Here is a 13,136-nt window from a genome sequence, read left to right on the forward strand (position 1 = left end):
CCCGGGTTCACGCTGGGCCGCCGCTGGTGGATGTGGCTGCCCTCTGCCCACTCTCAACCACCACTCTGACTTCAGCGAACGATCGTGACCTTTCCTCTTCTGCAAACATCTGCCTGCTTGCCCGCACACCCCAGGTCTCAAGTCCAGGCCTGTGCTTGCTTCCCCTCTGCGGCTCCAGGGCATTCAGAGGCCCCCCACCTCCAGTGCCCAGAACCCGGGTTCTTGATTTGTAAAGCAGGATGCCAAGGAAGTCCTTGCTGTCTAGAGCACGTGTGAAGGTCAAATGCAAAAAAGTATGAGAACCCTGGGCTGGATAATTCAGACTCCCTTGTTTCCTGACTGAGCTGGGGAGGCTCTTGGTCCTCCCTCCCCAGCCCCACCCTGTGGGCAGAGCCTCCAGGGATCTCTCTCTCTATTGGAAAAGGGATCCGGGAGTGTGTGTGGTGGGGGTGGGGACAGATATGACCTATTTACCCACAAGACATGCGTAAGTGCCTGAGGGTCCACAGGGGTATACCCACCCACGTGGGAGAAAAGGGCAGGCTTCCTTGCCCAGGATGACATGTCCCTGGGGGGTGGAGAGTCTCTGTGCCAGTGGAACCAGCTGTGAGGCTGCTCACTTGCAGATGGTGAGGAAGACCTGTAGCAGGCTCCCCTGGCCAACAAGTGAGGAAGATGCACTGGGCAGTGGGATGAGCCTTCTGGGATGCCGGCCCCCTTAGAAGGGGTTGTTTCACAGGATAGAAGCCAAGGGCAGTCACCTCACTGAGAAGGACCCTTCAGGAACTCCTCTTGGCTTTTCTCTGCAAAGGTCTTCCTGTTCCCTCTGTATATTTCTTCATTTTCTTTTCTGGTTATAAATAATAACCCCCACTGGAGAAAATACAGAACATATCAGTATGGCTCAGTTATTAAGTCATGTCCAAATCTTTGCGACCCCATGGACTACAGCATGCCAGGCTTCCCTGTCCTTCACTATCTCCTGGAGTTTGCTCAAACTCATGTCCATGGAATCAGTGATGCCATCCAACCATCTCACCCTCTGTCGTCCCCTCCTCCTCCTGCTTTCAGTCTTTCCCAGCATCAGGGTCTTTTTCAGTGAGTCGGCTCTTCGCATCAGGTAGCCAAAGTATTTGAGCTTCAGCTTCAACATCAGTCCTTTCAACATTGCCATGAATGTTCAGGCTGATTTCCTTTAGGATTGACTGGTTTGATCTTACAGTCCAAAGGACTCTCAAGAGTCTTTTCCAACACCACAGTTCGAAAGCATTGATTCTTTAGCACTCAGCCTTCTTTATGGTCCAACTCTCGCGTCCGTACATGACTACTGGAAAAACTGTAGCATAGAACATGTAGAGAAACAGAAGGAATAAGGGAAAAAAGCAAAACCTTGCCAATTCTAGAACATAGAAGTAAGTGAATGCTGAGTTCATGCTAGTTATTTTTCTTGCTCTAAATAAAACTTCATGAGATCATATTATTTGTCTGTTTTTAAAAGCATCGTATTATATCATAAGCATTTCCCATGTCATCAAAACTCTGCCACCATTTTTCACGGTTAAATAATGTCTGTTTGTATCGATGCCCTAATGTTGGCTCTTTAAGTGGCTTCTAGTCATTTGCTATTGTAAATAATGCTGATCTGAACATCTTTCTGCATCCTTCTTGGTTCTCATTTTAGAATATTTTGGGGTTCGATTCCTAGATTGGTAATGGCCTGACCAAAGGGCATAAATATTTTAAAGGCTCTTGATAGGTTTTGTGAACTGCTTTCAGAGAGCTGCCCTGATCTCTAGACCTCGCCTGTGGGCCTGCTTCCCAGAGGGCTTGTTGTTCAGCTACTAAGTTGTGTCTGCCTCTTTGCTACCCCGTGGATGGCAGCACACCAGACTCCTCTGTCCTCCACTATCTCCCAGAGTTTGCTCAAACTCATGTCCATTGAGTCAGTGATGCCATCTAACCATCTCATCCCCTGTCGTCTCCTTCTCCTCCTGCCTTCAATCTTTCCCAGCATCAGGATCTCTTCCAATGAGTCAGCTCTTTGAATCTGGTGGCCAAAGTACTGGAGCTTCAACTTTAGCATCAGTCCTTCCAATGAATATTCAGGGTTGATTTCCTTTAGGATTGACTAGTTTGATCTCCTTGCAGTCCAAGGGACTCTCGAGAGTCTTCTCCAGCACCATAATTTGAAAGCATTGATTCTTCGGCGCTCAGCCTTCTTTATGGTCCAACTTTCACATCCGTACATGACTACTGGAAAAACTATAGCTTTGACTATACTGACCTTTGTTGGGAAAGTAATGTCTCTGTTTTTAATACACTATCTTGGTTTGTCATAGCTTTCCTTCCAAGAAGCAGGCATCTTTTAATTTCATGGCTGCAGTCACCATCCACAGTGATTTCTTGAAGCCCAAGAAAATAAGGTCCAGAGGCCTTAGCAGCACTAAATGTGATTGTTCACAACTCTGTTGCTAATTTCATAGGCACAAGGAAGACCCCCCTGTTCTCCTTTGAACGTAGTGATTTCTGGTGAGGTGGGACTGTTAACAGTTCGTTAGCCACTTGTATCTACTGTTCTACACCACGCTTGTCCTGGAAAATGCTTTGCCTTTCTTCGCTTGACCCTCATGGTCATTTGGGCTCTTTCTACTCCGCCTCGTCCCACAGATCCTGCCTGCAGCCCTGAGCAGAGCAGGCATCTGGTGCCCAGGATGGGGCCCAGATCCCTCCCCACACTTGCTCCCAGGGGCGTGCGTCATTGACCGCCAGGGCCTGCCTGCTCCATGCTGCTCTTCTGGGAAAGCGCTTCCCTCCAGCTGAGTGGGCGGCTGAAGCCGGAAGCCGGTCGCTGCTGGTAGACCTGTGAGGGGGAGATGACAGGAGAGTGTCAGAAACTCAGTGGTTTTCAGGAAGGTGTGGAAGTCACATGTCCGAGGCCCAGCTGGTACCTTGGCACTGACTGTGAGCAGGTCCTGGGGCTCCCACCATGATCTCTTCCACCGGTGTCAGCTTGACCATGGCTTATTTCCCTTGGACCCACAGACATGTTGCAGAAGCGGCCCTTGAGTCCTTGGCCGTGGCTGTTACTCTCCTGGGGTGCATGCCCTGCAGCTCAGATCTGGACGTGGCTGCTGCTTCCCCTGTTCAGGTCCCTGCCCAGTAATTCACACAAAAAATTACCTGTTTTCTTGCCTGTGAGGCACTGATCGTGATCTGAAAGGACCTTATTTCTGTTTTTCACCTTTTCTTTTCTCCTTCCCTGGGTTGGCCTCCTATGAGAGCTGAGACGTTCCTGCCCTGGCCTGGTGCTGTGCCTGGCATGGTTGATGCTTAAAGGGCTGCCTTCTCTCCCTCTGGTCGAAGGGCTTCCCTCTTCTTCTTTTTCTTCCATTTATCTCCTTATTTCTTTTCTCCTCTTTTCTTTCTACTTGGTCTTTATTTCCCCTTCTCCATCTTGTTGGCCACAATATGACACTGTGAGGTTTTAGCAGTATCTTATTTATTGAATATATTTTTTATGTTCCTTGGTGGTGATTTAGTCGCTCGGTTGTGTCCGACTCTTTTGCAATCCCGTGGACTGTAGCCCGCCAGGCTCCTCTGTCCATGGAGTTCTCCTGGCAAGAATACTGGAGTGGGTTGCCATTTCCTTCTCCAGGGGTCTTCCCAACCCAGGGATCGAACCCGAATCTCTTATGTCTCCTGCATTGCATTACAGGTAGAGTCTTTACCACCTGAGCTACCAGCATTGCCCATAACGTTCCTTACTTAAAATGGATGAGTCAGGTGTTTAAACTTTGTGAAGAAATAGCTGGGTAGAGGCGCTGGAGCAGGGGTAAAGGACCAAATGCCAGCTTGGGCTCTGCTATAACAGCTGTGTGACTCTGGCCACATCTTTTAAAGCTTTTCTGGGCCTTGGTTTTCTTCATTTGTGAGATGAGGGGGATGGTTGATCTCTGATGTTCTGCATTCTGGTAGGGAAATTGCCCTCTGTTGGCTTTTTAAAAATTCTTTTCGTTCTGGAAAAATGCATGTGACATAATTTGCTCTCGTAACTGTATTTAAGTGTATAGTTAGGTCAGTGGCATTACGTCCACTCACATCGTTGTACAACCGTCACCTCTGGCCATTTCCAGAACGTCTAAATCTCACAAAATGGAACCTCAGTCCCCTTTTTTTTAATTAATGAATTAATTAATTTATGGCTGCACTAGGTCTTCGCTGCGCGTGGGCCTTCTCCAATTGAGGTGAGCGGGGGGCTCTGCGTTGCGGAGCGCAGGCTTCTCATTGCAGTGGCTCTCCTGTTGCCGAGCACAGGCTCTGGCGCGGGTGGACTTCAGAAGCGGCAGCTCACGGGCTCCAGAGCGCGGGCTCAGCGGGTGTCGCGCGGGGGCTTAGCTGTCCTGCGGCACTGAAACTCTGTCCCCTTTAAACACTAACTCCCCCACCGCCCGCCCCGGCCCCCACGCTCCCGCTCTCCGCCTCTGTGAGTGTGGTGACTCTGGGAACCTCATCTAACTGGAATCACGCAGTATTTGTCTTTTTGTGACTGGCCGGTTTCACTGGCCCTCAGCTGGCTTTCATGACTAATTTACTGAGTAGCCCTGCAGTTTGAAGAAATCTGCATTTTATCCGAGCAGAGGCTGCGCTTCCGGAGGGCACATTGTTGCAGGTCCGCTCCTGGGGAGCTCCACTGCCACCCTCCCTGCCCAGCCAGACGGAACCCTGAGGGAGGGCCGCAGGGGTCAGTGTGGGGCCGGAAGTTTCTAAAGCCCGGGGCGGCCTGGGCTGACACTGACCTTACACACCGTGATCACGCAGGGCCGCTCGCTGGCCTCTGGAATTGTTGTAAAAGCTTGAAGAGTGGGGCTTTAGAGTTCAGAGTATGAGAGTATTAGGGTAAGCTTGGGATGCCGGTGGGGGGTGACCTTCCTCCCTTCGCTACAGCCGGTCAGCCTGCTGGGAATGCTGGGCCTGGCCAGGAGCTGAGGCAGCGGTGGTGCTGGCTGCTGTGGGGCTGCTCTAAGCGGGCTCTGACCTCCCTCCCTAGATGCTGAAGTTTCAGACTGTCCGGGGGAGCCTGCGGCTCCTGGCTATCCGCCGGACCTCCACCGCCGCCGCTGCCTCTCCCAATGTCCGGCGCCTGGAGTACAAGCCCATCAAGAAGGTCATGGTGGCCAACAGAGGTGAGCATGGTGGGAGCCTGCCCTAGCCCCCTGCCCCTGTTTCTGCGTCTCTTGGGACCCCAGGGTCTAACTTCTCGTCCTGTTACCCTGCCCCCACCCCCCAGGTGAGATCGCCATCCGCGTGTTCCGGGCCTGCACGGAGCTGGGCATCCGCACCGTGGCTGTCTACTCGGAGCAGGACACAGGCCAGATGCACCGACAGAAAGCTGACGAAGCCTACCTCATCGGCCGGGGTCTCGCCCCGGTGCAGGCCTATCTGCACATTCCAGACATCATTAAGGTCGCCAAGGTGAGGGGCCCAGGTGGGGATGGGGGCCTCTTGAGAGCTGAGACTGGGTCCTGTGCCTGCCCCCCTCTCCCTCCCATCTCCAACGCTCACTGGCCGAAAGTCCCTGTGAAAAGGTGAATGAATGCGTGAGTGAGTGAATGAGTGGCTGAATGAATGAGTGACTACATGAATGAGTGACTGAGTGAATGAATGAGTGACTGAATGCATGCGTGACTAAGCAAATGAATGAGCAAATGCGTGAGTGAGTGAATGAATAAGTGAGTGAATGAATGAGTGAGGAATGAATAAGTGAATGAGTGCATGAGGGATTGAATGGAGCAAGTGAGGTGAGGCAGGTGGGAGGGCCACAGGGTTGGGCGGGCTGTGTGAAGGGCTTTGAGGGGTGCTCGTCCCTCTGACCACCCCCACCCGCCCACCAGGAAAACAATGTGGACGCTGTGCACCCAGGCTATGGGTTCCTGTCAGAGCGAGCAGACTTTGCCCAGGCCTGCCAGGATGCTGGGGTCCGGTTCATTGGGCCGAGCCCCGAGGTGGTCCGTAAGATGGGAGACAAGGTGGAGGCCCGGGCCATCGCCATCGCCGCAGGTGAGGGTGGGGGCCGCCTAGCTCCTGAGCGGGGCTGCCTGGGTGCGGCTGGTGGGCTGTGGCCTGACCTGCCTGTCTGCCAACAGGAGTCCCCGTGGTGCCCGGCACGGATGCCCCCATCACTTCCCTGCACGAGGCCCACGAGTTCTCCAACACCTACGGCTTCCCCATTATCTTCAAGGCCGCCTACGGGGGCGGGGGGCGCGGCATGAGGGTCGTGCACAGCTACGAGGTGAGCAGAAGCTGAGGCTGGGAGGCCGCCTGCAGAGGGACCAGGGAGAGGGGTGCTGGGGGGAAGGCGGAGCTCAGGGCGCACCATCTCCTGGGCCCCCGCCTGCCCTCCCAGGAGCTGGAGGAGAACTACACCCGGGCCTACTCGGAGGCTCTGGCCGCCTTCGGGGATGGAGCGCTGTTTGTGGAGAAGTTCATCGAGAAGCCGCGCCACATCGAGGTGCAGATCCTGGGTGAGTGGGGCGTTCCGGGGGCGGCAGCACGAGGCGGTGGGGGCCCCTGGTCTTCCTGGGCTTTGGGAAAGCTGCCGGGGCTCTCCCTCTGCGGTACCCTCCCCAGGAAGGTGGGCTGCGGGTGCCGGGCTGCTCAGACCTGAGGCCTCGGCTGTGCTGTTTTGAGCCACTGCTGAGCCAGCCCTGGGAGCAGCGCTGAGCAGCCACGGTCGGTCGGGTGTCTGGATCCCCCGGGGGCTGAGCCCGGCTTACCCACACCCCAGGGGACCAGTACGGGAACATCCTTCACCTGTACGAGCGGGACTGCTCCATCCAGCGGCGGCACCAGAAAGTCGTCGAGATCGCCCCGGCTGCCCACTTGGACCCCCAGCTGCGGACCCGGCTCACCAGCGACTCCGTCAAGCTTGCAAAGCAGGTGAGGGGCACGGGCTCCCGGGGACAGAGCTGAGAGCCATGGGCACGGCGGCCTCCTCCCCACGTGGAGACAAGGAGCCTGCTCCCGCAGGCTCGCTTTGAGATCCCGTAGACACAGCCTCACACCTGGCGGTCACGGAGGGCCCAGGGTGGCCAGCTGCTGCCGGGCAGGGAGGCCCAGGGTGACCGACTCTGGGAGGGCAGGAGGTGGCCAAGGGCCGATGCCGAGCCCCTGGGATCCGCGCTGTGCAGTCGTGGAGGCGCTGGGCCCAGAGGCCAGGCCTGGAGACTGGAAGTGCCGTGACGAGACCGAGCTTCCGGGGGCACCAGCGAGCCCTGGGAGCAGAGGGAGTCAGCCCAGGGGCTTCCGTCAGGATTAAGGAACAGTGTTCAGGCGTTTCTTCCTCACTCGTACCTAACCGTCCCTGGCATCCCTTCGCCTGCACCCCGTTCACGGCCCAGGGCCGCCGCCTCCTGTCTGCACTCTGGGGGGTGCGGAGTGAGCGCCCGCGGGCCAGCCCGGCTGGAGCAGGGGCTCCGCTCTCTCTTCTTCTGGTGCCCCTGACCCCAGCCCCACTCAGAGGCCAGTCACCCTGCCCCGGCCTCTGCCTTGCCCTCCCAGAGCCCCGAGGGGGCGTATTTTCAGGTCTGCAGTCCCCCTCTGCCCGGCGGGCCCCTGGGCCTCTCTCCTCCAGGGCTGAGCCCCCTCAGGCTCCGAGGCAGCCCAGGCCACGGACCACAGACGCTGCCGTGACCTTCCCCAAACAAAAAGTCAGTGAGGCTCCAGCCATGGCTAACGTGAGGTGTTGATTAGGGTCTGATTATAGTTGAGGTTTTGCTTCCTTCATAGGAGTTTTCTTGCCTTGAGTTTGGTCTTATTTATTGGCTTATGAAGTGTCTCGTTCCAGAACAGATTTGAGGACTGAAGTCTAGGGTGTGGTTTTGATGGGACCGGAAGTGAAGCTAGAGTGAGGCGTGCATTTTGAGTTACAGCCTCATCTGTCGATGAGGTCCCTCTCAGATGGCGTCTCTTTGGATAGTAACCAGAGGCGATGGCGGAGTAAAGCAGAGGGGAGCTTTCTGAAGACCCTCTAAGCGTCAGGAGGATCCGGGAGAGGCCGGGGTACACACGGGTGGGGCCCATGTCCCAAAGCTGAGGAGGCGCTGGGGGCGAGGGCGGCCTGTGGGCGGATGGGCGCTCTGCTCAGGTCTCACCTGGACAAGCTGGGCTCGGCCTTCAGAGGCTCCCGGGAGGGCCTGGGGAGACGCCCAGGCCGGGGCCCAGCTGCGGGAGCCGGGCGCTCCCCGAAGACGCCTGCTTAACGAGGCCGCCCCACAGGTGGGCTACGAGAACGCGGGCACTGTGGAGTTCCTGGTGGACAAGCACGGCAGGCACTACTTCATTGAGGTCAACTCGCGCCTGCAGGTGGAGCACACGGTCACCGAGGAGATCACCGAGTGAGCGCGGGGTCGGCGCAGCGGGGCGGGGCGTGGTGACGGGAAGGGCGGCTCCCACATCAGACGGCGGGGGGTGGTGACGGGAAGGGCGGCTCCCACATCTTGTGTAAAACCCACGTCGGGGAGTTCCTAGGGAGCTCACTGTCCACTGACAGGGAACAGTTAGGGGTCCGTGTACTCAGTTTTTTTATGAAAAGTATTATTATAAAAGCATTGCATGCCGTTGTAAGAGTTTGTACAAAGGAGCAAATAAACATGCCTCAGGCCCCGCCCCTCAGAACCAGGATGCTGGGAGGTTCCCCAGGGACTGCCCTGTCTGTTGCACATCCCAAAGGCATCAACCAATCCCATTTTTCAAATGACAAAACCAGGGCTCAGAGAGGTTAAGAGAGTTGCCCGAGGTCGCACAGCTGGTCCTCTCAAGCCCTGTGCTGTATCTCCTAAGCCCACACTAAATCTTTTGTTTTCTTTTCATCTTTATTTACTTAACTGTACAAGTAGTTTGACACAATTGAGATGTTTTGTATATGACTTTTATTCTGCTTTTCAAATGTCGTATTTGTCTAAGGCATTCCCATCATTCTAAATACTTGATGTGGCTGCACACCATTCATCTTCTGGGTAGTTTATAACGTATCTCCACAGTCCTCTATTTTTAAATAATTAGGTTGTTTTTTACTTTTGTGGCTATTAAGGGTGTGTCGCTTAGCATCTTTGGGCCTAAATCTTTGCCCACTTCTCTGAAGAGTTCCAAGGACACACATCTTGTGTAGGATTACCTGAGCAATGAATAAGCAACATCTCACCTAAAGAGCGACTGAAGGATAGGGAAGTCTGGCACGCCGCAGTTCATGGGGTCACAGAGTGTGACCAGCTAGTGGACACTACTTAGCAACGGAACACCACCACCACCTAAAGAGCTTTCTAGATCACCTGTACCAATTGGTTCTCCCACAAGCATTGCATATAGACATTTCCCAAAAAACCTGCCCATTTTATAAACAATTAATACGGCCTCTCTTCGTTTCAAAATGCATACGTTGAGCCATCAAAGTGTTATGCCTTGCCTTTGGGCCAATCCATCTCACTATGGAACTTTCCTGACAGTTCCTTCTTCGACCTCTGACCCCACCTGAGACTGAGGAAACTGCTGGGGCACCTGCCTTCACCTGGCAGGTGTGAGAGCCCCCAGAGTCCTCCCTGTCTCCAGGTAAAGGCTGAGTTGACCATGTGCTCCAGCCTTACCCTCTGGCCCCGTGAGACTTTCCCCTTCACGATGCTGGAAAATTGTCGTCAATCTTGAGCCTGCCCTGAGCCGGTTCTGCTAAGGGTGGAGCTCTTTGCTTGCTCCCGAGCAGAAGTTCTTCCGTGTCAGACGGGCGCAGGTTCCTCCCAGGTCATGAGCCGCATAGAGCTTGGTTGGGCTGCAGCCTCTCTGACCCTCAGGCTCGTCCTCTGATGGGAATGGTGGCGGCTCTCAGAGCATTACTGTGGAGGTAAAGCTTGGGAAGGGCACAGCCACAGTCCATGGCGTAGATGTGTGGCGATGCACGGTGCTCATCATCGCTACCGAAATACATAACACTGAGGAAGGTCTGCCAACGTTGTTTCCAGGCTGTCCTTACCACAAGCCTCAGTGACAACAAATTTAAAACCTGGAGTTTTTTAACAGCTGTTCCACTTGAATTTGTTGCTGTCCTTAGGAGCATGGCAGTCAGGGAGGGTGTGCTTAGAAAACCAGGCACGTGTGGAGATTGTACTCTAAGATCTTCTCTGGGGCAGGGTGGGGGGTCTTGGGGACAAGCCTAGCTGCAACGCAGGTCCTAGGAGGGTGGCACCTGACCACAATAGCGCCCACCAGTGTGGACCCTCCGATAGCTGTGGCCCCATTCACTACAGCCCTGTTCTCTGGCAAACCGACCCCCACCCCACCCACCACACACTGAGCAGCATGTACTGCTCTGAGAGTGAGAGTCTGACCCTGGGAGGGATGGGGGAGGCAGGGGGACAGGGAGGGCGCAGGGCAGAGCTGGGGGAGGAGCTGGGGGGGCAAGACCAGGGTGATGCTAACATCTCAGCTGCTCCTCCAGCCGCCGTGTCCTCCTCACGCGGACCCTGCAGAGCTCCCAGCCTGGGTGTGGTCAGGAGGAGGCTGGTGAGGGTCAGCAGGCAGGGCTGGGGGCCAGGGCTGGCCGCAGCCATCCCCTGCCTCACTGTCCTCCCCCCCGTCCCTCCCCCGACCTGCAGTGTGGACCTGGTCCACGCCCAGATCCACGTGGCCGAGGGCCGGAGCCTGCCTGACCTGGGCCTCCGGCAGGAGAACATCCGCATCAACGGCTGTGCCATCCAGTGCCGAGTCACCACCGAGGACCCCGCGCGCAGCTTCCAGCCCGACACGGGCCGCATCGAGGTAGGCTGCCTCCGCCGGACCCCACTGCCCATCTTGGTCTGCGTGAAGACGCTTCTCCAGGGGGCACGAGGGAGCCTGTGGGGCCAGCAGTGAAGGGGGCGCCTCACTCGAGCTGACCGGAAGCTGGCTTAGAGTACGCGGGAGCCAGGCACTGTCCAGGACTAAAGAGGAGAGCATTCCTGGGAGAGACTGCCGTGGAGGCCAGAAAGGCCACCGGGGGGAACAGGGTGATCAGCTGGGTGGAGCCAAGTGCGGGATCCCCGGGAACAGAGCCCAGGTCCTTGACTCATCTCACAAGGACCCAAAGCTTCGCTGCCCACTGAGCGGTCCCCCTGGCTTCGGTCCTGCCTTCAGTCTGAGGGATGAGCCAGGCACAGCAAAGGAGGAGGGCCCGGAGGTCTCAGTGGAGGGGATGGGCTGGGCCAAGGGACCCGGAGATGGTGGGGGGCGGGGGGGGCAGGGGCTGAGAGGGGGCCTGGGCGGGCTCCCCTACCCCCTTCCCCCCAAGCCTCTGGGCCGGCTGCAGGCAGGAGCCCTCAGGCCCCAGCTAAGAATACCTCCGGTCCCAAGTCAGCGCTCTGCGGCTCTCCCGCCGCCCCCTCTGGCCCAGGCCTCTGGGGAAGCGGACCCGCGGGAGGATGGGAGGGTGATTCTCAGTCACTGAGCCCAAGAGGAGAGACTGGGGTGGCTGGGCGGGGCGGGGCGGGGAGCGATCTGGATTCTGAGAGTCGCATCAGCTGCTCGGCTTGAGGCAGAGCTGCCGCCAGGACTGTTTCTGGAAGGATCCAGGTCCACAGGTGGGGGCCAGCTCCCAGGCCGGAGCGCTGTCCAGTGGGCACCCCCATCGAGTCTGCCCTCGGCGGGCAGGGGCAGCCCTGCTCCAGCTCCACCTCCGAGGCCTGGCTCCTCCGAGCCTGGTTTACCACAGAATATTTTTAGCTGATGGTTCCTGCTCACAGCTGAGTGTTCACGCTTAAATATTTTATTAAGTTCCTTTTTATCGAACACAGGCTGTGTCCCTCAGACGCGGAAACGTGGTGCAGTGTGTCCCCAGGCCCCCGGCTCGTCCCTCCTGCTCCCCGTCTCCCTGGCCGGTGCTGCTCACAAGGCCCCCACCCCGGACATTTACACCCAAAGCCCCTTCCCCTGCCCCGAGCCTCTGCCGCCGGGAGCCCCCGACTGTCCCCCCGAGCCGCCTCTCTGACTCTCACCCCTTGCTTCCCTTTCCGGGCTGTGGGCTCACACGCGTCTCCTTGCGTCTGGTCCCACTGTTTCTCATCAGCTCACTGCTCTCCCACTCGGCAGGAAGGGAAGGTGGGGACGCCGAGGCCTTGCCCGTCACTGTGGATGTTACAGTCCCCTCGGCCTGCGCCCCCGCCTGGCCCCGTCCTGCAGCGCCCTGCCACTCTGAATTTCCTCCTTCGTCTGTCCCCTCGCCCCGCAGGCTGGGAGCCCCGCTCGAGCAGGGCCTCTGTTTGGTCTGGCCCCTCCATGCCCCGCCGGCTCCGCGTCAGCCCTGAGAGCGGGGCCCCGAGGCTGGGGCTGGCGGGGCCCGTCCTCCCCACCCCTCGTCCTGCCCCCTTCTCCTGCCAGCCCCTCTCAGGGAGGAGGAAACTGTGACTGTGGCCCTTAGAGCCGGTGGGGTGCCCCTCGGTTTGCTGGCAGAAATGAAGCAGAACTTCTCAAGCCAGAGTTGGGGGTCACCTGTGCGTGACTCTTGGCGCCCTGCCGGCCCATGCTGGTCCAGCCTGGGGCCATGGGGGTGCCGCGTCTCGACTCTAGCTTCAGACCTGGGCCTGACTGGGCCGCCTCTGCCTGCAGGTGTTCCGGAGCGGGGAGGGCATGGGCATCCGCCTGGACAACGCCTCTGCCTTCCAAGGCGCCGTCATCTCCCCCCACTATGACTCCCTGCTGGTCAAGGTCATCGCCCACGGCAAGGACCACCCCACGGCCGCCACCAAGATGAGCAGAGCCCTGGCCGAGTTCCGAGTCCGAGGCGTGAAGGTGAGAGGCTGCAGGCCCGAGATGCCCCTGGCCTCTGGGTCATCCCTGTCACCTGCGTCCATAGCTGGAGTCACTGCCACAGGCTGTCTTGTGTCCGAGGCCAGTGCCACTGCGTAGCCATGGGCCTGCCCTGGGCAGATGCCACTTTAGACCTGCTGCAGGGCCGGGGGCAGGGGGCCACACTGCCCAGCCCATGGTGGGGAGCTGCCCCCCCGAGTCCCCACACCGCGCACGGCACCCCACAGCCCCCGCATCCTCAGCAGCTCCTGCCCTGCTGGGTCCCAGCTGGGCGCTGGTCTGGGGCCACGTGGGCAGCGCTATCCTTGCTC

At 57.7% G+C, this 13,136-nt stretch overlaps 1 protein-coding gene across 20 annotated transcripts in view; it reads left to right on the forward strand.

Annotated features, from left to right (window-relative positions):
* PC (pyruvate carboxylase) overlaps nucleotides 1–13,136 on the forward strand; it is a 116,478-nt gene that overhangs the window by 89,217 nt on the left and 14,125 nt on the right. For all 20 annotated transcript variants that reach the window (XR_014066209.1, XR_014066208.1, XR_014066210.1 and 17 more), the window contains 9 exons: nucleotides 5,048–5,183; nucleotides 5,288–5,472; nucleotides 5,892–6,057; nucleotides 6,144–6,289; nucleotides 6,404–6,521; nucleotides 6,785–6,936; nucleotides 8,275–8,393; nucleotides 10,641–10,803; nucleotides 12,625–12,807. Coding sequence is in view for 11 of the 20 variants with exons in the window: in XM_081532001.1 (XP_081388127.1) it covers nucleotides 5,048–5,183; nucleotides 5,288–5,472; nucleotides 5,892–6,057; nucleotides 6,144–6,289; nucleotides 6,404–6,521; nucleotides 6,785–6,936; nucleotides 8,275–8,393; nucleotides 10,641–10,803; nucleotides 12,625–12,807 (1,368 nt within the window). In the remaining 9 variants the exon portion in view is untranslated. The remainder of the gene's footprint in view (nucleotides 1–5,047; nucleotides 5,184–5,287; nucleotides 5,473–5,891; nucleotides 6,058–6,143; nucleotides 6,290–6,403; nucleotides 6,522–6,784; nucleotides 6,937–8,274; nucleotides 8,394–10,640; nucleotides 10,804–12,624; nucleotides 12,808–13,136) is intronic.

The sequence above is a fragment of the Giraffa tippelskirchi genome, chromosome 10 (assembly GCF_054371585.1).
Source record: "Giraffa tippelskirchi isolate mGirTip1 chromosome 10, T2T-mGirTip1v1.2.pri, whole genome shotgun sequence".
Classification (NCBI taxonomy): Eukaryota; Metazoa; Chordata; class Mammalia; order Artiodactyla; family Giraffidae; genus Giraffa; species Giraffa tippelskirchi.